General features: G+C 48.8%; 1 protein-coding gene across 5 annotated transcripts in view; it reads right to left on the minus strand.

Annotated features, from left to right (window-relative positions):
* Positions 1-1971: 1971 nt before the first annotated feature.
* Positions 1972-26937, minus strand: part of IGF2BP2 (insulin like growth factor 2 mRNA binding protein 2) — a 157054-nt gene continuing 132088 nt past the window's right edge. For 3 of the 5 annotated variants that reach the window (XM_027587360.2, XM_027587361.2, XM_027587359.2), the window contains 9 exons: positions 26527-26649; positions 26054-26189; positions 23526-23654; positions 13638-13706; positions 12609-12725; positions 8558-8632; positions 7041-7172; positions 5243-5356; positions 1972-3846 (listed from right to left, as the gene is read on the minus strand). In XM_027587360.2, coding sequence (XP_027443161.1) covers positions 3754-3846; positions 5243-5356; positions 7041-7172; positions 8558-8632; positions 12609-12725; positions 13638-13706; positions 23526-23654; positions 26054-26189; positions 26527-26649 — 988 coding nt within the window. In that variant the 3' untranslated portion in view covers positions 1972-3753. The remainder of the gene's footprint in view (positions 3847-5242; positions 5357-7040; positions 7173-8557; positions 8633-12608; positions 12726-13637; positions 13707-23525; positions 23655-26053; positions 26190-26526; positions 26650-26937) is intronic. The other 2 variants (XM_027587363.2, XM_027587362.2) reach the window with 1 other exon arrangement.

Consider the following 26937-nt stretch of genomic DNA (forward strand, 5'->3'; position numbering starts at 1 on the left):
ACTATGGGTCATGGGTTTTCAAGGGGCTCTGTCCAAGGGAACAGGGAGGGGCTTTATGAGTGCAAGCTCATGAACAAAAGCTTTGTTGTTGACCTAAGCTCCCATTTAACAACTGTCCTTTATTTTGCATAAAATCATGTAATTAGGATTTTCTGGGATGTCAGGATGTCCTCTCAAGACAGGAAGTCGGGGATTCGTAGAAGAAATGGATACAAAGTTGGAGTAGTGTGAGCTCACGCAGATGTGGTGAGCACTTCGAGTCCAGCACGTGCACGTGAAGCTGTTCTGGTTGATAGTAAGGCGGGGCAGGATTTCGTCCAGCACCTGGGTTCTCAGATAATGGGCTGTGGGGAGAACATCCTTGCTTGGGAACCAGCCAGCTGTCTCCTTCCTGTCTTCTGCCTCTCCATGTGGCCTCCCCTTCATTTCTGCAACCCTACGACAACTTCTGGGTGCTCTGTGCCAGGGCAGGCCAGGCATCATCTTAGCACGTCCTTCCCTTGCTCTCACATGTTCGGAGACGACTTTGGAAATGGGCAGTTTAGGACCTGGAATGAAACCTCAGATTCTGCCAGCAGGAACAAGGCCAAGGAATGAAATGGGAGCAGCAGAGCTAAGAGTGCATTTTTGGAGGGTCCTGCTGGCTCTCATGTCGAGGTGATCGCTCTCGTCCTGACAGACCCATTCCCAAGCCCTCAGGCCTACATTTAAAGCCCCGCCTTTAAAGGTGTGCTGTTTCTGTCCATCTCACAGGGGACACCTCAGCCTGGGGCACAGCTTTCAGAAATAACCCTGGTTGCCGGGAACCCTGTGGCTTCTCTCGGACAGTCAGCCTGTGGTTTGCTTCTCCGAGAGGGCAGCGGGTTTGAGGCCTAAAGGGAAGAGGAGGGAGGGCAGAGCCAGAGGTACCAGGACTTGTAACGGCCATAGGAACGGGGAGTCTGTCCCTGCCCGGAGTCATGCCAACCACAGAAGGGAGAGGAACAGCTCGCGTCTACATGCAGAGACTAAAAGTACAAAGAGCATCTCAGAAATTGGACTTCGGAGAAAATCACGAGTGGGGATGGAACATGGGTGAGGAACAAATTTTAAGTGATTGAGGAGCCCTCAGAGTTTGTTAGAAGGGGAATGTGGCTACTCTGCAACCCCATCAGTTCCCCTCCATCTGTCCTTGCTGTGCTATGAACAGTCACCCCAAAAAGCCTGACTGGCCACCACTGGCAGTCCAGTATCACCTCTCTAGTCCTAAGATTGCTTGGACTTGCAGCATCTGTCTCTAGCAGACCCCACAGGTCTATGAGTGAAGGTTCCTACACAGAACAGGCCCATTCCGGTCTGACCTTTAGACACATCTGTGGGAGTGTCAATATAGCACCCTGCCCCCCCCCCCCCCCCCCGCCCACCCCGGCCTCCTGTCCAAGGCTGACCCTGCCCTTCTCCATCCTCCTGGAACACTTACAATGGGGCTTCTGGGGAGGCATGAGCACCTCTTCCCTGGAACTGTCAGGCGTATTATCCTCTCCCAGTCCCCCACATAAAAATCAACTCCTTCTTGGCCAGGCTCACCGTTCCCTAAGGACAGGGGCTAGTCTTACCTACCTTGACGTGCAGTCAGTCCATCCCTCCAGTTCCATGGCTGTCAAACTCCGCCACACTCAGAATCACCCAGAGGGCTTGCTGAAGCCGACTGCGGGGCCCCTCAGGGTTTCTGATTCAAAGTGGACCCCAAGAATCTGCATTTCCAACATGTTCCCCGGTGATACAGGTGCTGCCCGGTGGGGACCACACTTGGAGCACCCTTGACCTAGTTTAGCTTCTCCCAGAAAGCCGCCTGCAGAAGCCTTGCCTCTTCAGGGCGGCTGCCCAGGCCTAACTATGCTGCCCATTTTCCCTCAGTCCCCCCGAGCTGGAACTCTCTTGACACTTTGGGATGGGCGATGCTTAGTAAAATAAGAGACCAAGACACCAGGATCTTGTTAGCTGGATATATTTCATTTTTTTTTTGTTTGTTTTTGTTTTTGTCACAGAACACTGTTTGCAGTAGAGGAAACTGGCATTGCAGTCTGGTGGTAAATGGCTTGTTCACATAAACCAGTACATGTTCATCCTTTAGCGCAAAAAGCCCTAATGGCGCGTACCCTATTGAAATTCAGGACATCTCCAATATTTTCTCTCTCTGTTTTTCTTTGTCATCTTTTTTTTAAATAAACATTTTCAAGGTTTGTCCAAAAGAAGGCCATATAGGTTCTTGGCTAGCGGAAGACAATTCAGAACAGCTGTTGCACACTTGGACTGTCACCTTCTCCAGGCTGGCAGTTGATATTTTTTTTCCAACTCATTTTTATTAAAAAAATAAAAAAATGCTCCAACTATCAGTTTTACAAAATCTCTAAGGGAAACACAAGAGCAAGGTGCTGAGGTAAAAAACACCTGAGGTAGCTTTTTTTGTGTGTTTTTCTCGTTTAAAAAAATCTGTAAATTTAACGCCCTGGGCCAACGACCTCGTGTAAATTGCTATTTTCCTCCACATTTTTTTTTTTAAAAGAAAGAAATCATTTTGCTGAATATGGATGGCTTATACACCAAAATGTAAAAAGACAAAATACATTCTTTCTTTGTGGAATTTTTCTTTGTTTGGTTGGTTGGTTTGATGGGTTCCTGTTTTTCTTCTTCCAAAATGCTAGGACAAGTACCATTGACTCTTGTTCTTTTGAGTAACCAAGTGTAAGTTGAGGCTGGTTTGTGTGTTTCGCTTTTGTTCCTTTTGTGTGATGTGATACTCAGAGCACTGCTTTGCCTGGGGGGTGCGTAGATACTGGGAATTGAGACAGAAGGATGAGGGAATTAAAAAGAATGGGGATGGAGAAGGAGGGGAGGGAGAGAAGGTAGGGGAGAGATAAACAGAGAGAGACAGAGAATTATATAGCAGTATGCAAAAAACCAGTTTAAAACCTGTGAAGCAAAGAGAAATGGGTGTGTGAGCTAGACAGGGATGAAGAGAGACAGAGTTTCCTCTTCAGAGAGACGGTATCCCTTCTGTTGACATACACAGGTGATCCAGAACTGCTGTGAGTGTCCTTTTGAGATTTCCCTCGGGTGAATTTTGTGTGGGTGGTCTCGAAGCTCCTTTACTAAACCATTAGACCTCCCAAAGAACGACTTTATTCTTTGAAGTCTAGAAAAGCCTGCTTTCTCTTTAAAAAAGAAAAAAAATTAATAATTGATTAAAACTTGGAGTTAGTTGAGTTATTTGATATATTATTTCTAAAATATATTAACGCTGCAGGCACCCTGTGTAACCCACAGGCCACATATCTTAACATCTTTCCCCTTCTAATATGTACACACATGTACAGAGACAATTTCCACAAAAAGAAATGGGGGTGAATTTTGCTTTGCTTGGAACATGTTCACCTATGTTAGTTCAACTAAAAGGGATAGCGTGGTGGGAGTTAAGGAGAGATCCGAGTGGATGGTGCAGTGGATGGCTGGGAAGCCTGCAGAGGCCCTGGGGGAGGCAGGAGGCCGGGCGGGGCCCCCCCCCCCCCGGGGCTGACCTCCCCCCCCCCCCGCTCCCTCCTGGCCCCTGGGATTCTCAGGGCCTCTGCAGAGTCCCCGGCGCCTCCGCAGACTTCTCATTCCTCAGGATGGTCTTTGGTTTGCTCCCGAGCTGGCTGGCTGTGTTTGGTCTCATTCTGTCAGGTGTTGGAAGGGCTACATTCATCCGTTGTTTTGCTGGTGCCTGTGGGAGCCTCACTTGCCGCGCTGTGAGGCGACTCCCTGAGGGTATTTCTGCTCCTGCTGCTTCACCTGTTGTACAATTTCCCTGATCTTGCGCTGTGCAGTCTGCAGCAAGGGAGAGGAGAGGACGGGGGAGAAAAAGGAACCCGGTTCTGAGGACCAGCCGTGGGGGTGGGAGGCTGGGGCTGGGACTTGGGGAAAGGAAGTGGGGACGCTCAGAGAAGTGTCATCCAGCTGCCGAGGCCCTCACTCTGGGGGTGGGGGGTACTTTCCTGCCTGAAGCTCAGGGTGCCCCCCGCCCTTCCCCAAGGCCGCTGGGTGCAGCAGGATAAGAAGCTGGGACCCCAGAAGCTTCCAGGTACTTGTTAAGAGGAGGTCAGGAAGCAGAGGCAGGGAACCAGCGTCGAGGGAGCCTCGTGGAGGTCAGACAGCACCCCTCTCCTACTACACACACACTGTGGCTTTCAGGGCTGCCCCGCCCGCCTTTCTGGAGCCCCTGGGAAGAACATGAGTGCGATGCCTGGAAAGACCGACAGGAAATGGGATGGGGAGGAAGTGAGGAACCGGCCCCAGACCCTCTACCCTGTACGACTAGAGAACACACGTGAGCCCAAGACCGCCCCCCACCGTGTCCGGCCCCCGCACCCCACACCGGTCCTCCAGTACAGCCCGCCCGGGACTGCACCCCTGTAGGCAGGCAGGGCACTGGCAGAGCTGGGACGCAGGAGCGCCGAGCGAGCCAATGGCGGGGTGGGGGGGGGGGTGTTAGGGCTCTGCCTGCAGGGAGGGGCAGGGGCCTCGCCAGGCCTCTGGGCACAGGCACTGCTTTGGGACAGCAGGCTGACCGCTCAAAGCTTCCCTGTAAGCTTAGCCGGCCCTCACTGGTTTGGGGCAAGGACTGGGACTGCTCTATCCCTAAACCCAACACACAAAGAGCATCGAAAAGAATTAGGCCACATAATGCGGAGTCACTGGTCCTTCTGAATGAAAGATAGGAGGTCCTGGGCCCTGACGGGGGAAGTCACGGTGAGGTGAAGAAGGACGGCAGAGAAACGGAGGTCTCCTGCAATGAGCAGGTTCAACCCTTCACAGTGAGATTCTCAGAGCCTGACCGGGGGGACCCCGAGGGTGGGTCCTTGTCAGGTATGTGGTTCCCAGCAGGGAAAGGCTGTGACCGAGGCATGTGTAGGTGGCAAAGGAAGGGGGGACCTTATGCTCTAGCATTGCAGGGGGTTGGAGATGTGCTGGGCTTGACTTCAAAGTGCTAGGTTCTTTCTTGAGCTCCTCTAGCATGCCTGGGGAGAGCTGTGAGGAGACGGTGTGGAGCAATTTCCCCTGCCCTGTAGGCAGTCCCTGAAGAGCCAGGGGGAGGTTCCATCTGTGTGTGTGGGCTCGGGGGGTGGGGTGTGTGTAGGGCCTGTGGCCACCGGACAGGCCATCAATAGCTTAGAGAACTAAAAAGTAGCTGGCCAGAGAGACCAGACCCTCACAGCACAGGTACCTGGCTAGCAAAGAAATGCCCGATAATTCTGACGATCACTTCCTCATTTTCATCTGGCGTTTGGTCACGAGGCACGATTACTTCTGCACTGGTTAAGTTCTGCAGTTCATTCACCTGGGCAGGAAGAAAGTGGGTTCAGGAGGAAGTGGGAGAGGGGAGTGCTGGAGGGCAAGGTGGCTGGAAGCTCTTCTTTCCTTCAGCCTGGGACATGTCCGGGGGCTTCCCAGCCTCTGGTCACACGGGGCCATGTTTGAGCCCTGGAGACTCACTGGGTGGCTCAGGGAGGCTCCAGTCCCTAACTCCCTGGAGCTCCTTCTGGGGCTGAATTCTTACTCTGGAATTCCCTTCACTGGGTTCCTGCCCATGCTCGCAGTGACCCATGCTCTCCTGTCATTCAGGAAGGAAGATCCCTCCTAGGTGCCAGCCCTGAGCCAATACCACCTCTCTCAGTCTCTCAGACTCAGCAAAGCAAACTTTCCTTCCTAATCAGGCATTGCTCTGCGGCCCGCTCTTCATTTTCATCCCTGCCTCCAAGTCTTCCTTCCCCTCCTACCTTCGGATCATTACCTTTTCTCCCTGCCGTTCCACTTCCATGCCAGCCCCCCTCCGGGAAGCCTCCAGCCAGTGCTGCTCCCCGCTCACCTGCGGCCCACTTCCTGTTCTCCCCAGCCTCAAAAAGCCTACACTACGCAGGGGCTCAGCCCAGGACCTGGCCTCCGGGGTGCTAAACACACAGGTGGGGCGCCAAGTGCTCAGCGGACAGCTGACAGCTCGAGGGGGTGGTGCACAGAATTCAGTGACTGGCTCCCAAATGACCAAATAGGAGATCCAAGGGCTCAGGATGACACTCCCCTGTGGGCCATTAGCTCTCCTGCCTACCGCCTTCCGGCTTGTCTAGAGCGGTGTGTGCGCCCTCGGGTGCTGATCACTTTCCTGGATATGGAGAATAATCTGCAAGCCATTGACTTTATTCTTTTGTATGAAGGTGACTCATTATATGCAGAACTTGGCTTTGAGTGCTTAGTAAGAGTTTCTGTGTAAAGAAAACAGCAGGTGCATGCACGTGCACACACGACTCCAGAGAGCCCCCAACACGGCCAGTCTGCTAGTGTGCACAGACTCTACTGGAACTTCTCAGGGGTCATATCCCCGCCACAGGGGGAAGTCATGTTCTAGAACACACCTGCATCTGACGGGCTAGCTGCTCATTCCTACAAGCTTCACAGTTAATTCTCTGGCACTTTTCAAATTCCTTTGTGTTGCTGCCCCCTTCAGGTTGAAGACCTTGATTATTTTTTTTTTAAGTATTTCCTTCTCACCTACCACCCGATGGCTAAACTAGCTCCCCTGGAACAGATGGGCAGGTTTGGGAAATAGCCAGGAGACAGAATCTGCAGGAGGGAGAGTTTGAAAAGTCAGAGGCGAGTGTAGGACGGCAGACCCTGCCTGCCTCTCAGCGGGACTTTAGAGAAGATGGACAGTCGGCCAAGTGGGGATCCTCGGACGGGATTCTGTTCCCTAGGATCTTCCTGCTGCTATGTGTGGGCTTGCGGGGGGCAGGAGGCAGCCTCCCGGTCTACAGGGAGTCGGGGGTCTTCATTTTCCAGCATGTAGCTGAGATGCCGGATTTCCAGGTGCAGAACCCTGGTGTTTTTGGTGGCCTGGCTCAGCACCCTGGACTGGGGGCCCTCAGCCCCTGAGTGATGTCCCTGAAGAGCCAACAGAGGTCTGAGGGAAGTCAGGCGAGGCTGGCACAGGGAGTCAGCCAGGAGACGAAGCCAGCTCGGGGCGCACTCACGGTTTTGCCGCCCTTGCCGATCACCCGGCCAGCTGTAGAAGAGGGCACTCTGATGTGGGCTTCCAGCTTCACCTCTTCTTTGGGGTTAAAGAAGTTTTCTTCTTTCAGTTTCCCAAAGATCCGCCCCTGGGCCTGAGAGAGCAAGGCGTGACGGGTGACTCTTGGCTGCCAGGCGGCCCACTTCGCGGTGCTGCTGCCAGAACTGGCCAGCCCAGGCCCGGGGCACCCCCAGCCCCCAATTCCCCGGGGCCTGCTGCCCTCCTCCAGAGACCTGGCGGGGCACTGCGCCGGCCGCTGCTAGGAAGCTCTCAGTGTGGGGGGTGTGGGCTCAGGGCTGGTGGCGACAGGGTCCAATCTCCATCGCCCTAGCCCCCACAAATGGGCTGAATGAACCGGTGCAGGGCATTCTTCACTTCCTCCCCCCACGGGAAGTTTAGACCTCGGGTCACTGAAGGATGGAGGCGAGGTGGGTGGTGACGGGGCTGCTTGCTGATGTCTTAACTCCAGAGCCAGCGCAGCTGGGAGGTTATGGTTTGTTGTTTTTTGTTAAAGGCTTTAAAAATTGACATAGAACTTATATAACCTAAAATTCATCATTTTAAAGTGTACACTCCAGGAGTTTTTGGTGTATTCATGATGTTAGGCAACCATCCCCACTTCCCAGGACACTTCCCCCCGCAGTCCCCCAAACAAAAACCCCACACTAGCGGGCAGCCCCAACTGCTCCCGGCCCCCTGGCAGCCGCCATCCTCCTTTCTGTCTCTATGGATTTGCCCTTTTCAGGACATTTCAGATAAAGGGACTCGTGTAACACGTTGCCTTCTGTTTCTGTCTTCTTTCACTTCATGCAGTGTTTTCTAGGTTCATCCACACCACAGCATGCATCAGAATTTTGCTTTTTGTGGCTAACGTCCTACTGAGTGGATATACCACGTTTTGTTTTATCCACTCATGAGTTGAAGAGTTACTGTTCTTAAATATTTCCACATGTTAATATTTCTTCTCAGATCTTAAGTATTTTTAATGATAAGGACTATACTTCTATAAATATGCTTCTGACTTTCAGAAAACTCAATTTATAATTTTCCTAGGGGAGGAAAAAGGGCAAAGACAAAATGTACCTCACCAAACAACTCCCAACAAACTCCTGCTATGTGCCCTTACACCCCACGGTTATGGCCCCAGAGCCGGAAGGGTGTGACTCAAGGAGTCTGAGACACCTGTCCTCAAAGCCACGGCTCAGGGGTCAGAGAAAGTCCAGAGGGGGTGCCAGTTGAACTGGGTACCCACAGACTATCTACTTTTCCATAAAAGAGAAAGGAAGGAGGGCTCCGGCCAGCAGAGGGAACAGCCCAGAGGTAGGCAAGACAGGGTAAGTCTGAGACGAGTAAGTAGCCGCAAGAAGGGCAGTGGAGGCTGGGCCTCCCCAGGAAGAGTCTTGAACATGCCTCTGAGGTGGCTGCCGCCTGCTTAAGGCCCTCAGCTACTGCAGGGCTGAGGTGACCCTTGGCACTGACCTTGAACTGGGCTTCAGGTGGGCCGGTGATGATGACCATTCTTTCGCTGACGTCTGGGCCTTCTGCCGGGGCAATCTGCAGTTGACAAGTAAGAGGAAAATGCTGCTGCCAGGCTGTGCTCCCCAGGCCCCTCCCTCGTCTGGGTGTGTGGCACACACACATTAGCAAGGGATTATAGGGCTTCTGCCTTTGCACCTGCTGCTTCCACTCTGGCTACCGAGCATGGAGCCTCCTTTACAGAGCCAAGGGAGTCGAGTTCTAGGAGGAAGAGGGAAGTGTGGGCTCTGCCACCCCACCCGGGCCTGAGGGGAGGAAGAGCTAGTCCACAGGGGCGCTGCTGTGGAGCCAGCTTGCAGGAGAGCTGCCCCAGTTCTAACGCTCAGCTCAGAGGTAGTCAGCTACAGGTGACAGTTGAGCTAGAGCGGGGACTGGGGGTGGGGGCTCAGACCAGGTCATCCATGGCTCTGGAACTGAGTGTGACAGCTCCAGAGCAGGGGTGAGGACACCCTGGTCCCAGGGTCTGTTCTGCAAATCCCTCCCCTCCCCAGACTCTGTTTCCTCATCTGGGAAACTGGGAGGTGAACCCTGGCAAGCTCAATTCCGCCTTTTGCTCTCACCATTTGTGAGTCTGAGTTCTCTTGTAACACAACTCAAATGACGGACCAGGCAAGCACTTTTTGTTAGATCCGCATTACAGGTTCTTCTCTGCATAGCTTGCCTTATTCCAAAAACCATTAAGGTAGCTTTGAAAAGAAATACAGCGTAGCAAAACTAAAGTTAAAGTTAAATGAGTGAAAAGTACACCAGACATGGAGAAATGAGCCGGGAGTGAGATCAGTACACAAATGCATCTCCTAAGGTCCTATACACCTGCCTCAGATGGGCCGCAGACTCAGTTTTAAGCTGACGAAGAGAGCAAAGTCAAAAAAAGAAACCTCATTTACAGGGTCACAGTGTTCCTAAAGCCAAAAAAAAAAACAAAAACAAACCCAGGGCTCAGGAGAGGTCCTGTCCGAGACTGAGCCTGGAGAAGGAGATGTTCACAGTGGATGTCATTCACCACTAGCTGCTGTGTCTCAGACGTGGGCTCCCCCAGGAAGCCCCCCACCTCCACCTCCGCCTCCGTCTGTGGCCGAGGCCAGGCTGCATCTGTGAGCCTCAGGGTGCTGTGTGGCTGCCGCAGCTCTTATCGTGATGACGCGGCCAAGGTGTGCTCTGACCTGTGCCTGCTCTGGGATCAGAGCATCTTCAAAGAGGGCTTGGGCTCTGATGCTCCGCATGAAGACGGACGCAAGGCACACGTCTCCAAGGCCTGAGCTCCTCGGGAGGACTTCCTTTAGTGTGGGTGGATGGCCTGTCAGCCTCCACCTGTGCAGGGCAGCAGCCTCTGCCGAGAAGTGAAGATCCCATGTCCCTGGGGGGTTTGGGGCCTGCCGGAAGGCCCCCCACACACTGGCCCTCGGGACAACTGGCGGGAACACCTGCCTCTACTCCATCCACAGTGGTGTTAAGCCTGGTCCTTATCTCGAAGAGTGAATGAGAGAGACCGGAGCACGGCCATGGCGGGTCCCGGCTCTTACCCGCCCAAATCAGGGAGGCTGCGAGGCCAACTCACACTTGGCGCTGACCAAATCCGCTCCGCAGTCACTGTCCGCCTCCCAGCGCCTCCTGGCTGCCTGGCTCAGAGTGTGAAGCAAACAGCCCATCTCTCCACTGTCTGATGCTGCCCCCCGACCTGAAGTCTCAGAGCTACTCGTGCACTCCTGCTATTCTGGAATGACCCTCCGCTGGCAAACTGCTGTGACAGCACCAGGAAGGAGGACCCGTCTTATGACTGAAGTAAAGGGGACCCAGAGGTGAGGTGCCTGCCCAGATCCCAGGGTGAGCAGGGCCCGAAGCAAGGCTCAGGAATTGTGTGTGCATTCTGCAGCCGGTTGCCCAGACACTCTGTAGGGCAGGCGAGTGGCGGGAGCCCAGCTCCAAAGCACCTCGGGGTGCACGTCCCCGGCCTCACCTCTGCCCAACCCCCCTTGTCAGCACTCAGCTCCCACACAGTAGTCTACTGCTCTCTCCCTGCCCTGGCAGCACCCAGCGCGCCTCCAGCTGTGGCCCCCAAAGACTGGCAACACAGGAACGGAGGGTTCTTGAGAGGGAGACTACCCGTTTTGCTTTAGAGAAAATGCGTTCGGAGTCCTGTTGAAACTAACAAAAACCCTAACTTTTAAAAGTAGGAAATTTCTCCCACAAAGACTCGGCTTCCCTGGTTTTCTCTCCTTCACTGCTGTGGAGAGAGGCAGGGGCCGGGGAAGGAGAAGCAGGTCGCTGGTGCAGCATCAAGGACGACCGCAGAGCCCATTCTGCCCCCTGGTCCTGCCCTGCTGTCTCTGCCCATCGCAGAGGTCCTGAGCAAAGTGACAGCGCCACTCAGCCCTGCCGGGAGAGGGAAGGGTGGTGGGGACGCTGTGGGGCAGCGCCCAAGGGACTGCTGTTCTCTCCTGTTCTCCTCCAGGCCTGCTGGGCACGAATCTGGTGGAGCACTCAGGTTGCTGTGGTGGATAAAACACCGGACCAAAATTGGGTCACCTGGTCAAATGTCGGCTCTTACATTCTTCACCTACCTCTGTGGCCTTCGACAGTCAGGGAAACTCTCTGGGCCCTGGCTCCTTATGGGCAACAGTAAATGGATAGTTACTGCTGCAGCCAGCCCCAGTAGGTGCTCAGTGTCCTCCAGGTCAGCACAGCGGGGGAGGCCACAGCTGGTCCTGCCACTGCTGTGCCTCAGCCTGGCCCCTGAGCCTAAGTCCCACTCTTCTCGAAGGACACAGGGAGGACGTGACGTCATAATCCCTCAAGCCACCGCCCCGCCGCCCCCATGGTTGAAATCGTCTCGTTCTGTCTCCACGGCCTCTCAGGCCACAGAACTGGACACTGGGAAAGGTCCCAGGGGCAGCCAGCCCCATGGGCTTTCACGCTGTACCTGTCCCGCCACGGCTGTCCATCCGTGGGCTGGGGTCCCGCCACGGCAAGACGCCTGCCCCCCCCAGGTGCTGCGCTGCGGGCCACCCACCCGGTCTCCACGCTTTGCAGGTACCAGATGGGAAGTGCTTTATCTACATTAAACTCGTCAGCGGTCTCACTGCAGTCCTTTACTCAGAGCATTTTGTTTTTGCCTTTTCTCCAGCACACTTGCTGTGGGAGACATTCCAGTTCTTCTTGAGGAGAAAGTGCAAGCATTCTTTCTCTCCAAGTCATGAGACTTCTCGTTCGGAATTCCGGGTTGTCCCATGGTAGCAAATTACTTTACGTAACAACGGAAACTCTGTTTTCGAAAGTGTTTCATGAGGCTTGGGACGTGCTCAGCATTCTGCCTGTGAGTCAGAGCCGATAGCTGGGCTTGGAGCAGGACCAGGGTTGAAGAATCCTTCCCTTTCAGCCCCTGGGACGCTTCTTCACAGGGCGCTTGAGGGGGCAGGATGTGGGCACAGCACTGCCCCTGCAAGGCCGGCTCTCACGACCCTTCCCAGAAATCCAGGGGCCTTCCTGCCCGAGCCGCTACGTTGGGTCCCAGGGCTGCCTATCGGGCTGTGTCCCCCAGCTCTCATTATCTACAGCGTTAGCACTTTCCAAAGAGTGCTTCCTGCAAACTTTCCTTGAGGGTCAAGGATCTGTGCAGCACAGACTAATTAAAGCGTCAAAGCTCTGATAAGGGCCAAGTGTAAATGACGCTCCGCTGGTGTCCGCCCCCCAGGCTCAGGAAAGCCCTCAGCCTGTCTTTGCTTTACATTCTTGACAAGAGGGCTGTGTTAGCCCAAAGAGGACCGGGTTGGCTTAGGTGTTACTAATATTTTTTCTAATTCAATTATCAGTTTTACAAGAAAGGAATGGGAGAGGTAAAGAGGAGAGCTGATGGGATTAATCCTTGAGGCAAATCTGCCAGACCCCGTGGACCCCTGTCCCTGGCATCGACGTTGGCCAGGAGCAGCAGAAGCAACAAGGGTCACGGGGTGGGGGGCTGGTGATGGAAGAGGGCGGCCGTCGAGAGCAGCTTTACCTTGATGGAGGCCCCAGCGAATCTGGCCAGCTGTTTGATGTGCGCCCCCTTCTTCCCGATGATGGCACCTACAGCTTGGGTTGGGATGAAGAGATTCACAATCTCCTGCTCTGGATACTGGAAGGGCAACACAAGACAAGACGTCATTCCCACTGCGGTGGCTCCTGTAGGCACTCAGCAGCTACCAAGCATCTACCACAAGCCATGTGCTGTGAAGGCCAAAATGACGCATGGGATTCTCCTGTGGTCTAGGGCTCTGTAGCTGTGAAGCCTGAGGGGTGAACCTGAACACAGTGTACCTGAAGGACAGTCAAAATGGAAAGTCCTCTTGAGCAGCTCGGAGTCGGCTGGATACAGAAAGCTGTCTGTTCACAGGTTTTTTGTCACATACAAATGTGATGTGTACTGCTCCTGTGTCTTTATCCAAGAAATCAAGACCGTTATTAAATATAGCTGGCCTGAGGATGGGGTCCTGAGGCCCTTTGTTAGAAGGAATGGGTAGCCGCTCAGCACCTGGAAGCCACAAACGGTATTTTCACCAGAGTGACATCGTGTTCAAAAGAAGATGACAAGTAAACCTGCCCTGACCAGGCGACGTGGTGACAGCCCAGAGAGACATGGGCCAGGCCACCAGGGGTCCTCGCTCTGGGGGTCCTCGCAAATGACATGACCCCCTTTGTTAGACTTTGTTCACAGACCTTTGGAAACTGTTCTTTAGCTCAACACGGCCTCCTGATCTGACCTCCTGATCATTCACATGTACCAGTCTCCTGCCACCTATGGATTTGTGAGCCTTAGCAGGACTGCTGAACAGGACAGCACCAGCACTCTGAAGAACCTTTAGGGAGCCTGGATGCTGGGGTAGTTTGGTGTGCTCATGCCCCATGATGCGTCACTCCTAGGCTGACCAGGAAGCACGGGACCCAGCACTCACACTGGGAACATTCGCGGTTCAGTCCGCCAAAGACTCTGTGGTGCCCGTCACAGGAGGACGAGTGGCAGATGGAGCTGACCTGAGGGGACACTTACGGAGTGGTGATGCGGGAACGGGCCGAACTGGTGAGGGGGGTACAAGCTGGAGAAATATCCGGAGTGGGTCTGTAGCATGAAAGAAACAGTTGGTCAGTCAGTGGGTGCCCACAGGGACACGCCCCACACTCAGGGAGGCAAGATTCCTACACACGGCCCAGACTCCTTGCACCATTACCTGGCCCCACTGTCATGTCTGCATCTGTCCCTTGGCGGCTCAGATCTCTGCTGTGCTTTTCCCACTGGAGCACTGAATGCCGGGCTGAACTTATCAGGGCTCAGCTGCGCCAAGCATTAGGCCCCTAGGAACTTACCGCTGTGGGAGTGAGGGCACACGCACACTCCTTTAACCTGCCCTCCCTCAGACAGGCAGGCTATTTTCTGGGAAGCCATGGATTGGGGACTACAAGGTACAGAGACTGCAAGACATTATCTGGAGTTATGCATGACCAGCAAATGTGCTCCCGGGAAGCTGGGTCCATGAGCTCCCTCAGAGAATTTCGGAAGGAATAATGAGATTGAGAATGGAGGAACTGAGAAAGAGGTTGGGAGAGGAGGGAAAGAAAATGAGTGAATAAATAGCATTGTGCATGAGTGTGGGGGCGGGGGGGGGGAACAGGAAGGTAAATGTGGACAGAAAACAACAGAACTTTTAGGAAAATAACATTTAAAAAAGTAGCTGCTTCTTACTACCTACGGTGTACTAGGCACTGTCCTAGATCCTTTATTCACAGACTCTTAAGAGCCGTGAGACAGGAAGGGGTCTGATTGCATATATTCATATGGGCAGGACACTGACAGAATCAGCATGGTCCAGTTACCGGTGCCTTACATAAAGTCACCTAAACGCAGCCATGCCTGTTACAGGCAGGGAGGTCACCATGAAGCCAACGCCTGAGGGCCACCCTGCAGGATGACCTCCTAGGTTTCCGACACTGGTCAGACATGGATGAGACTTCGAGTCCGGGGCCTAGCTTTCGTCTGAGGGCCCCTGAACAAATCTCATGGTGTTCTCCGTCTCCCAGATCTCCCGCTGCACTGTGAGCTCCAAATCACAACTTTGCCTTACGACTCACTAGGGACAAAATGAAACAGTCCCCCTTTCTGAGCCTGGAGAGTGGACTTCTGGCCTCGGGGGGGAGAGGGGGTGGGGACACAGGGGAGCTTCCCCCAGGGGTGCCCTAGCTGTCCACAGAGCTCTGCTTACGGAAGGGAATCCCTGCTGTAGTGAGAGCAAACGTTAGCTCTCATGCCTTGGAAAGAGGCTGCAGTGACACCTCACAGCCACAGGAGGGTGCTATGGGACCAGATTCTCCTGGCACTCCACATCTGACAGGAAGCGGCGTGAAGAAGTCTTTCTAGGGCCTGCTTCTTCCTTGACGAGCAGTCCGCTCCAGACCCTTCGCGCAGGTCCCTGTTCTAAGCCATGGAGGATGAGGGGAGAATTTCTGTGGCTTTCTACTCAAAGCTCTGCCTTGGGGAAAGGATGCTTCCCCTTCCTCTTGCAGGAGGCCTCAGAGCAGCCATGATTCTTTTGAATTGTTATTTGCCTTTTCTTCCTCAAATTCACATGAGACCAAGAGTAGACCAGCCACAGTGGGGCTCCAAGCTGGGTTCAAATACTCCCAACATAAACCCTGTATCAAATGTAGGTCTACCACTCGGGTTAGGAGAGAGAATTAGCTGTAAAAGGATAAAAAGGCTGAATTCCCCGCTCTCCTTTTATTCATGAGTTATTATAGGGGGAAAACGGTTGTGGGGAAAGAACCTTAAACTCGGCAGCCAGGAGCTCATTTCTAGTGGAGGTGCTGGCTTTGTGCACACAAGTTGGTTTTTGGAGTCAGAATAGTCACAAGACTGGAGTGTGAATCACCAGCTCTATACAAGTTGGAATAATTTATTCAACCATTCTGAGCCTCATCCACAAATGGACTAAAATAATATCATCTAAATCTTCTAGAAATTAGATCTTCTAATATTGTTGCAAGGGTTCCTTTGACCGTTCAATTCACTCTTGAAAAAGATATCTGAGCACCTAACCACCTACGAAGCACTGCTCTAGGTGCTGGGGACACAGCTATTAAGACAGAAGGGTTGCTGCCACCACGGGACTGACAGTCTACCGGGGAGGCAGACAAGTGTTGTGAAAGAAGCGAACGGGACAATGTGCGGAAGGGAAGCAGCGGGGATGACGGGTGGGAAGGCCACCTTGGGAGGGTCCAGGAAGACCCCTGCAGGAGGTGATATCTGAGCTGGGACCCATGGAGAGCACAGCACCCTAGGCAAGGCACTGGGGAAGGAACATTCTAAGCAGGGCTCTTAGAAGAGCTGAGCTAGTAAAGCGTTGGCCTTTTGAAAAACAGAAAAGAAACCAGTATGGCAAAAGCAAGTAAGAGAGGATATCTGCAAACAATGGGGAGGTCTTGCAGGCCTTGGTTCTGATGTGGACTAGACCCTAACTAAGTACGATGGATGCCCCCGAAGGATGTTCCAGGGCATTCAGGGAGGTCACAGGAATGAAGAATCTATCGTTGGCTGTACGGGTTGAATGAGGAGTGTTAAGGGAGCACTGTTTATAATGAAATGTATGGCTTAGAGCACACACTCTATTTCCCATCCTCCCAAGCTTAAATGGAGTCTACAGTCTCAAATGGAAGAAAGCTTTCAAAACAGACTTTCTCACAATGATCAGAGAAATTACCCACTGATGACTTGAATACATGTTCTCTTTACTGGGAAAGCAGATTGTAGCCATCTGATAAACCAAGGGCCCAGGGAGTGGGGAGGCTAATATGGAACCCCACCCCAACTTAGCAGTTGGCCTCACTGTGCCAGTTTGAGAATCCTGTTATTTTACAAAGGAGAAGCGACTTTATTTTTGAGTATCTGAGAAGCATCATGGGTGAAGGATGTCATAGTAAAGGTGACCCTGTCAAGTGTGCCCCCACCCCTTGCCAACAGTGGCAGCAAGGGGGTGTGTGGTCATTATTACCCACTGGTTCATGTTACATTCTCAGTTTGAGGGAAAATGGTGTCTGCTTTTCCTCTCTGCTTGACTGTGCTGGGGTGTGAGTAGAGTATATATCAAATGCATTTGTAAAAATTAAAAAAGGAATTATAGTTGGACCAGCTTTTCCGGGAAGAACTGCAGTGTCCTTCATTCCAAGCTGCTGTGTATGACCATAATCATGATGCCAGATTTAAGTAATACACTGAAGCCTGAAGAAATCAGGGGGTAGGAAGAGTGAGGGGTAGGAAATGGGTAGTGGACAGGGCAGGGGTCAGGCATACAGATTATGTTAAAAAATACTGAAACAGCTTTAGTGTGAAGACAGACTAATGCCACATTGCAAAGACAGTGGATGCTCTCCCTAGGAACCAGGGATGGGGCCATGGGCCTGGGGGGAGGGAGTGGACTTGGGCAGAGCTCTCCAAGATTCAGAAGGTTCACCATTCTACCCCAGCTTGTCAAAGGGCTTCCCCACAATGGCTGCTTATCCACCTCTGTGTTCTCATAGGACAACCTCAGGAACTGATGAAAACTAGAAACCATTAAGCTAGCAAGAGGCAGAGCCAAGATCTGAGCACAGATCTGTGTCTGACTCTGCAGCCCAAGATCTCAACCACTATACCCAATGCTGCCCCCACCTAGAACACTGCGAATTCATGGGTTCCAGTGGGGCCCATGGCACATGTTATGAAAAACTTCCCTAAAGATTCTAATATGCCTTCTGTTGAGTTTATTTAAATATATGAATAGACAATTAAAATTCATTAGACATATATAGAGAATTAACAACATGACAGAGGGGAGCAAAGCTGAGCAAGGCAAACAAATGAGCCCAGGGAATTAATTCAGGAAAGAGGAAGAGTTTTTTTTTTTTTTTTTTTTAAGATTTTATTTATTTGACAGAGAGAGACACAGTGAGAGCAGGAACACAAGCAGGGGGAGTGGGAGAGGGAGAAGCAGGCTTCCCACCGAGCAGGGAGCCTGATGTGGGGCTCGATCCCAGGACCCTGGGATCATGACCTGAGCCGAAGGCAGACGCTTAACGACTGAGCCACCCAGGTGCCCCAAGAGGAAGAGCTTTTTAAAAAAAGTTTGATTTTTTTTTTTAAGATTTTATTTATTTATTTGACAGAGAGAGACACAGCAGGAGAGGGAACACAAGCAAGGAGGAATGTGAGAGGGAGAAGAAGGCTTCCTGCTGAGCAGGGAGCCCCATGCAGGGCTCGATCCCAGGACCCTGTGATCATGACCCGAGCCAAAGGCAGATGCTTAATGACTGAGCCACGCAGGCGCCCGATTTTTTTTTCTTTTTTAAGATTTTACTTATTTATTTGACAGAGAGAAAGAGCACACACATCGCAAAAGCACAAGCAGGTGGAGTGGAAGAGGGAGAAGCAGACTCCCAACTGAGCAGGGAGCCCGATGTGGGGCTCGATCCCAGGACCCTGGGATCACGACCTGAGCCGAAGGCAGATGCTTAACCGACTGAGCCACCCAGGCGCCCTTTGATTTGATTTCTTAATTAGATTCAAGATGACAGTTCATTCACATGTAAGTAACTGCTATGAGAAAAAAACAAGGAGGGACCTAGATTGATCTTGGAAAGGAAACACTGAACAGAGGCTGTATATAACAGCAGAAAAGACACTCCTGCAAAGCCCATCAGGGCATTGGAAGATTAACCCATGCAAAACAGAAAGAAGGAACCAGACATGAGAACAGAGATGAGCCATAAAGTGGGAGTTCCAGAAAGAGAAAATGAAGTGGAGGGAGGAGAAGTAAAACGAACATTAAGTACAGAAGCAAAAGATTTTCCTGAACTAAAGAAAAATCTGAAACTTGAGATCAAAGGGCTGAGATTCAGATTTCTGAATTCCGAGGGGGAAGGCAAAAATACTAAAAAAGGCAAAAACTTGCAGACAGAAGGAGGAAAAAGCTATCTACAAAATGAGAATCAGGCTGGTTAGCACATGTACCTGAAAAATAAAATACTGAAAGTATTGTTTTCAGAGTTCTAAAGGCACTAGGACTCTAGAATCTCTAGACAGCCAGTTGAACTTTCATTCATGTGTGAGGGGAAAAGAAAGGCGTTTTCAGATCTAGAAAGGTTTAGAAGTTATGCTACTTATGTACTATTCCTGAAAAAGATTGTTGAAGCAAGTATTCCTGACAGACTAACAAAAAAGCCCCAAATAACTCAAAAAATGAGAGCATATGGAGCACAAGAAACCATCTGCAGTGAGCAAAGTAACCAGTTACAGTTTAGTTAATTCTAAACTATAGATTATGAGACTGCGTACTCATTAAGAAAGAAAGCTTAATAATTGGGAATAAAATTCCAGATTCTTTCTAGAGTGAGCTGACCAAAACACACTAAACAAACTTGGTTACAATCAAGAATTTGACAAAACCATAATCACAGTGGGAGAACAGCAAACTTCTCCCATCATATAATAAATCATATGGGTAAAAATAATTATATAGAGGATATGAGCTGCCAATGAGAAGCTTGCTTTTATAGCTATAAACACAACTCTGAGCCCATCAGAAAAAGGTACATCTTTCCCAAAGCCCATGAATTCAAAAACTGATTATGCGTGAGTAAGGCCGCAAAAATCAGAAATGTTCCGATAACACTGTCTGAATACAAAGTACAGGAAACAATTGCAAGATAACAAAAAAGAAACCATTAACTACTTGGAAGTTTAAAATAGACAAAGCCCTAGCAAATTTGATTAAGCTAACAGAGAGGGGCCCCTGGCTGGCTCAGTCCTTAGAACATGAGACTCTGGATCTTGAGGTCCCGAGTTCAAGCCCCATGTTGGGGGTAGTGTTTACTTAAAAACAAAAACAAAAACAAAACAAAACTTAGAAAAGAAAAAAAGAGAAAACACAAATATATGATGCTAGGAATTACAAGAGAGTAATACACAAGTTTGGGGATTTAGAGGCCAATAGTCCGCTCTGTAGAAGTTATGCCAACACATATGAAAATTAGATAAATACTTTTACAGGAAAATAAAAATCAACACAACTAAGTCAAAAACTTACAAGAAATTGAAGAGTTTACAAATGAAACAAACAAAAGGTGGTAGGCCCAGATGTTTTACGGATATCTTCAAGAAATAGAAAACTTCTATATATTGTTATATTTTCCCAAGCATATTAAAAGTTGGTCATCTTTCTAATTCATTGAGAAAAAAATAATCATGCTGTTAAAGAGAGTAAAAGTAAAAGATGGAAAGTAAAAGTGATGACAACAGCAGCTATGTTTGCATAGAAATTATTATGTGCAGGTTTTAACTTATTTAATAAACCTTACAACAACCCCATGATATGTGTATGATTACTACACCATCTTATAGACCAGCAACATCGCGATGCAAAGAGGTTAAGTCACCTGCCCAAGGTTAAAAATACACTGGTGGGAAGGAAAAGTAGTATATCCTCCATGTATCAAAATTTATATGTTAGGTATCAACATTTATATTTATATATTTTATAATTATATATTATGTATAAAATTTATACATTCTTAGGCTAAGAAATTCCATTTCAAGGAATTTATTCTGAAGAAATAACTGGATAAAAGAGCCAAGATGTATATACAAGGATTTTCACAGTAGAGTGAAAAATTTGAATACATATATATTAAATATAGGTAACATATATATATAAATTATATATACACACACGCATATACATGCAAACACTGGTTATTTCTATATTGAGAAAAACTTGCACTTTCTACATTTCTGTATTATTTGCTTTTTAAATACTATGCACATATTACTTTTATTAACCAGAAAATAATAAAAAAGAAGTTTTCAAACATACACATATGCTTCCAAAATTTCAGAGGTCAGAGGCCAACCCTGGCATATGTAATAAGCCAGCTACAAGGAGGTACAGAGACTTCCTGACCTTTGGATGCCGAGAGCAAAAGTACTAGTTCTGTGATACATAAAAGCAAAGAAATACCCTAGAGGTTCCTGGAAAACTGAAAGCCTACGTGACAGGAGAATAATATAAGTATTTAAAGCATGCCCACCACCCCCACCCTACCCTGTCCTCAGACTCTGCAAGAGTGGCTCTGGGGGCCTGTCCTAGGTCCTGCGCAGGTAGGTAGCGATGGCCACCTCCATGCCCTGGCCTGCACTTTCACAGCTGCCCCGGGGAGCCATATTGTCGCAGAGAGTTGGGGCAACTACGTGCTCTGGATTAGAACCTAATCTTGATCTATGGGATCAAGATTAGAAGTACATGGCTTTTAACTTTATAAAGAAAGTAAAAACTGGGATGCCTGGGTGGCTCTGTCGGTTAAGCGTCTGCTTTGGCTCAGGTCATGACCCCAGGGTCCTGGGATCGAGTCCCATGTTGGGCTCCTTGCTCAGTGGGTAGCCTGCTTCTCCCTCTGCCTGCGCTCTCCCTGCTTGTGCTCTCTATCTCTCTGTCAAATAAATACATTTTAAAAATCTTAAAAAAAAAAAGTAAAATCTATTTGATGAAGAACAGGAACTATGTATTTTAGTAAAATGGTTATCTTCCCACTGTAGTAAAAATCTCAGATGAAAGGAAGCTTTCCAACTGGCAAAACTTATTTTCAAGTTTAGAAAATATTCTGCTATCACACAATAGCCTCTCCCCTTGTTTCAGTACAGGGGTCTGTGAACGGTTTCTGTAAGGGGCCAAATACTTATTTTAGACTTTGCAGGTCACAGGGTTCCTACCGCACCTATGCGACTCTGCCATCCCAGCAAAAAAGCAAACAGACTACATATAACCAAAGGTCATGGCTGTGTTCTAATAAATTTTTTTAAAAAGATTTATTGAGGGACACCTGCTGGCTCATTCGGTTAAGTGTCTGCCTTCTGCTCAGGTCATGATCTCAGGGTCCTGGGATCAATCCCCGTGTCAGGCTCTCTGCTCAGCGGGGAGCCTGCTTCTCCCTCTCCCTCTGCTGTTCCCCACTGCTTGTGTGCACTCTCTCTCTGAAATAAATAAAATCTTAAAAAAAAAAAGATTTATTCATTTATTTTTTAGAGAGATAGAGTGAGTTTGTGAGAAGGGGGAGGGACAGAGGGAGAGAATCTTCAAGCAGACTCCCTGCTGAGCGAGGAGCCCAACGCAGGGCTTGATCTCATGACCCTGCGATCATGACCTGAGCCAAAACCAAGAGTTGGATGCTTAACTAAGTGAGCCATACAGGCACCCCCAATAAAATTTTACTTACAAAAATAAGTGGTAGGTGAGTCTGGCCCCTGAGCTAAATCTCAAAATAGGGGTTTGCTGACCCCATGATCTCAGATTACCGATATTAGAAGTGGCCTGTTCTATCATACTTCTCCCCTGACCATTTATGTTTATCTCAACTTCAGTTCTGAGGTTATCTTCTTCTTCTCTCTTTTTTTTAAGATTATTTATTTATTTATTTATTTGAGAGAGAGCAGAGCGAGTGAGAGAGAACACACGTTGGGGACAGGAGGAGAGGGAGAAGCAGGCTTCCTGCTGAGCAGGGAGCCCGATGCAGGGACTCAATCCCAGGACCCTGGGATCATGACCCGAGCCAAAGGCAGACACTTAACCGACTGAGCCACCCAGGCGCCCCTCTCAGGTTATCTTCTGTAGGCAGTAGATACAGACCTTCTCCTAAGAAATGAGATGTGTCTCAATACCACTGAATGGACCAACCTTGGTCATTCTCAAATCTCACAGCAAAGACATGGGGATGTACACCTCTCAGGGATGTTCTAGCACCTTGGAGTAGCCACATGACTGTGATAGCTGCCACAATCCCTCCTGTCACAGCCTAGCTCCCTCTAACCTGGCCCCACCCCCACACGCATGGTCTAATATTGGGCCCTATCCTTTAGTTTAAGAGAAAATGGATATAACTCCAAAGAAATGGTATGAAGATTTAGAAATGACTCAGAAGATCTGTATATAAACAAGACTGGAGAATGTGTATATTCTTGTGACCAAAAACGTGGGTGCCAGTTCATGTCTATATAGTGCTGGCAGAAGAACACAGTGGCTTCACCCTGTCTCTCTACAGATAACTCAAAGAGCTACTAGGAGTTCTCACATTGCAATGCTTACACCACAGACCACCTCTCAAAAGACAGGAGTGTTAGCTAACGTAGTGTTCATCAACCTAACTCTTCCCATTAAAAAGTATAAACATTGGAGGGAAGAAAGTTTGTTTAAACAATAAGCAGTATGAATAGAAAAGAATTAGGAGTGAAAAAAAATAAGCTGTCAAGTATCCTGAACCCAAATTTGACAATGTATTGATCTATAATGCTTGTAAATGGAAGCAACAATTAGAAAACTCATTAACATTCACATTTCCCTTTTTATTAATGATGACTCAAACAATAAATACTTATTGAGAACCTACTAAATGCCAGGCATTGTGCTAAGTGTTTAGAAACAAACACTGTGTATTATTTTCTTTTAAAAACTGCCTATTAATAAAATATGATGCATCTGAGTTGTAGAAACAGGTGAGAAATATGTATATTCGAGTTATCCAGGTACCCTATTAATAAATGAACAATAATCATGAAGATTCTTATTTGAGCTAACAAATCCTGTTTTATAATAAAGAGGCTTCTAGTTAGTGAATTTGCTAGCACTGCAGTTTCTTTCCTAGATTTGATATATACTATGTTCAAAAGCATATATTTAGAGGATGGTTTAATAATATTTATCTGTCCATTAGGAAGAAGTCCTAAGAAATGTTGGATTTATCCTACAATCACTTATGATTATGGCCTCCAAATTAAAGCTTTAGCTGTGATTCAACATAGCAGAGTAATGCTGCTGCCTGGGGGTGCCCAGAGCATGAGCAAACCTCTGGATGCTGAGCTACTTACAGCGAAAGGGTGGTAAGGGGGAGCGGGGGGAGCTCCTCGGGGCCCTGCTGGTGGAGGCAGCACGGACAGTCCTGTTGAAAAGATGCCAAGTGCGCTGAGGTTCAACCCCGGGATCAGATTGGCTTGTTGCTGGGAACAGAAATGGAGAAAAAGATGAGGGGAGGAGACCAGAGAGGCCCAGCTTGCCTGGGTCAACCTCCATCTCTTGGCTGGTTGGCACGAGTGCCTCCTAATCAGCACTGCCCTGGCCTCATGGACCACCCTGCTGCTGGGGTGGGCTCTCCAAACCTCAAGCTGACCATGGCATTCCTTCAAAGCTTCTCTGAGAGTGTCCACACATCATAACACAGCCAACCAGGCTCCTTTGGGGGACCCAGGCCACCACACCCTCTCTTCTGCTCACCCCTCAGCCCCATCCTGCCCATCCTGCTCCTCTCTCCCTGCTGGGCTCCTGCACACATTATCCATCATGTAAGGAATGTGCTTCTCTTCCTCCTCACCTGGCTAAGACCTGCTCTTCATGTGGGTTTCACCTGAACTTAGATGTCCCCTCAGCCAGGAAACGTTCTCTCACCCCGAAGGTCTCTGCGCCAGTGCCCTTTCTATGTGCCCCCACCAACATTCCTGTGTTTCCTTCAAATAATATTTCAAGTATCATCACAGGGTATTTGCATCGCCTGATTAGTTGCCTCTTCCCTTTCAGACCATAATTTCCTTGTGGACGGAGACTGTATTACTCAGTGTTGTGCGCTCAGTGCCTGGTACATAGTAAGTACTCAATAAATACTTGTGGAATGAATATGTTTAAAACATATTGGGTTAATAGTTTTTCCAACTCTATCCAGAGAAAGATAAGACCTTTCACTGGGATACCACACATGTAAACTCCATTCTCCAGGTTCAGGATGGTTCACAACTTTGAATTTTTCACCATTTGGTTGCCAGTGTTGTGATCTTCTCACCTGCTTGCTAATTTCCCATTTATACATGGGGATGCTCACCTAGGCTGTGGTGAGTTTGAACTGCCCAGCCCTTCAGAGGCAGAGGGATGTCGTCACCTGGCCTGTGTCCTCCCTGCTCCTACCTTTGTCTTCCTGAACACTAAGCAGCTAACATTTTCTGTTTTCTTATCTGTGACTACGGCCACCCGTTATCTTGCCTTCTCTTAGGATGTTTGGAGTAGGAGAGCTGGGATCTTTAACCCTGACCTCATCTGATACCTAAGATCCAGTAATTTTGTTATTCACCTATCAAAACATGACGTTGGTGCAGACATGGATGAGTCTAACTGGTATGCTCAAGTTGAGGTACTCTGGTACACCCAGACTCTTCTGTAACTTTTCTGGGTATTCACAGAAGAGATGTTTATTATACGATGTCAAGAGCCCAAAAGAAGAAAATGAGATCATCTGAGGATATTTCCACAAATACACACAAACAGGGAGGTGACAACGCAATCTTCTCCTCATCATGTTCCATAGTTATCACGTGATGTGGGCTGCTACGGGGTAGGGGGTGGGGCTGGGACGAGGTGGGGATAGTGTTCTGACCTGGGGAGGAGGGTCCTTAGAAAGAGCCGCACTGACAGCACTGGGTTTAGCCTACAGAGCTCAACATTTATTCCTCTGTGAAATATTACCAGGTCTGGGATTTGCTTCAAAGTCATTCAAGGAGTGTGGGAAAGCAGACAAAGGTCCAGATGAAACAAAACAGGCCATGAGCTGATAACCATTCAAGTCGGATTATAGGCATATGAGGACTTATTGTAGTATCACTTCCTCTTTTGTTTATGTTAGAAAATCATTGTAATAAAAAAATGAAAAAAATTACTCCTCTGAGTGGAGCTTGGGGCTTTGTTGATAGACAATTATTTTTAAGATTTCTGAATGTCAGACTGGTGTCTCCCCATTATAAAGTGAGAATTAGTTAGCAATAACAGGAAGGACATGCCCAAACCCGGACGTCTGCTCGAAGCATTAGTGAGAGCCAAGGTGCTGGACAACATTTATTGGGTGATCCAGACGTGCAGATCAGTAAGCAAGGGATGAAAAGCAGAGTTTAATTTTAAAGTATGTATTTTTAAATTTAAAAAGTAACAGGACAATATAGAAAGTTTGTAAAGTAGGAAAAAATCCCACTTTCCTAGTGTACCAGCTGTTATTTTTGTAAGCAGCCTTCCAGTCATTTTGCTCCAGATTATTTTACATAACCGTAACCTGAGTTAAATACACTTCTATGTGCTCTTTTCTTAATTAACGTTGTATCATAAGCAATTCTTCATTTTATAATCTTCAAAGTTATGATTTTAATCGTTTCACACTATTTTGTCCAGTGCATTTATCACGATCCACGAGGAGTTGGTTTCCTGCTTGTTTCAATGTTCTTGCCCCAAGAAGGCAGTAATAACTCTGCATATCTATTCTAAGGCACTTCCTCACTAGCTGAATGACAACTATTCTTAGAGAGGCTTGTGTCCTGCCTGAAAACACATGTGAAAACCAGTAGAGAAGAAAGCATTCGGCACTTACATTAACAGCCAGCATATCATTTTCAAAGGCCTCACGGAGCTTCTTCATAATCTCTACCTCTGCATTGGCACAGGCCTCGACTGTGCCCTTCACAGTGATGGTTCTTTCAGGGTTGTATATGCTCAAGTCCTGCAAGCTGGCCACCGAGAAAAAAGAGAGATTTCCTTTTTCAAAAGGAAAAATAAAATCCCAGAAGGATCACAAACAAGTCTTGGTGGAGGATTCCCTCACCACACACTGTGGTATCAAATACTTGCCATCTTATCTCAAATCTTAGAGGTGACTTAGCTCATATCCGTAGTAGAAAATGTCTGACTGGTAACTATTTATGCATCTGTTTTGATGGTGTTGGAGAGAATTACATCACTTATGATTATACTCCTATTTTAAGGAAAGGCAGATGAAGGAGTTGGGCATATCAAAATGCTCAAGTTCTCCAGTTTGGGCACAATTAAACTGAATGGGTGGCTTACGATGAGATTGTTATCTTGGTCCCCGTCTCATGTTCAATTTTCTTCAAATTTCTGCCTTCTTTTCCAATCAGTCTTCCAACTAAGCCATTGTGGGCCAAGATTTTCAGAGGAATCTCTTCAGCTCTAAAAAAGACAAACAACAATTTAACACTTAAGGTGGACACACTGGTTGCCTCCTAAGAGCTATTAAACCACTTTTTTCCCTTTACAAACAGAAGTCATTTTGTTCAGGTACCAAGTGGTGATTGGCTTTAGGTGAGGCTGGTTCCCTCACCAACCCCAGTGCAATCAGAATTCTGATTAACATAAACCAAACCACGGTAATTATATTCCCTTGTTAAGATGGACTGGAAGTGGGTCCATGAGGCAAATCTGGCCGATGAGGTATGAGGAGAAGTCTGTTGCATGACT

The sequence above is a fragment of the Zalophus californianus genome, chromosome 1 (genome assembly GCF_009762305.2).
Source record: "Zalophus californianus isolate mZalCal1 chromosome 1, mZalCal1.pri.v2, whole genome shotgun sequence".
Classification (NCBI taxonomy): domain Eukaryota; kingdom Metazoa; phylum Chordata; class Mammalia; order Carnivora; family Otariidae; genus Zalophus; species Zalophus californianus.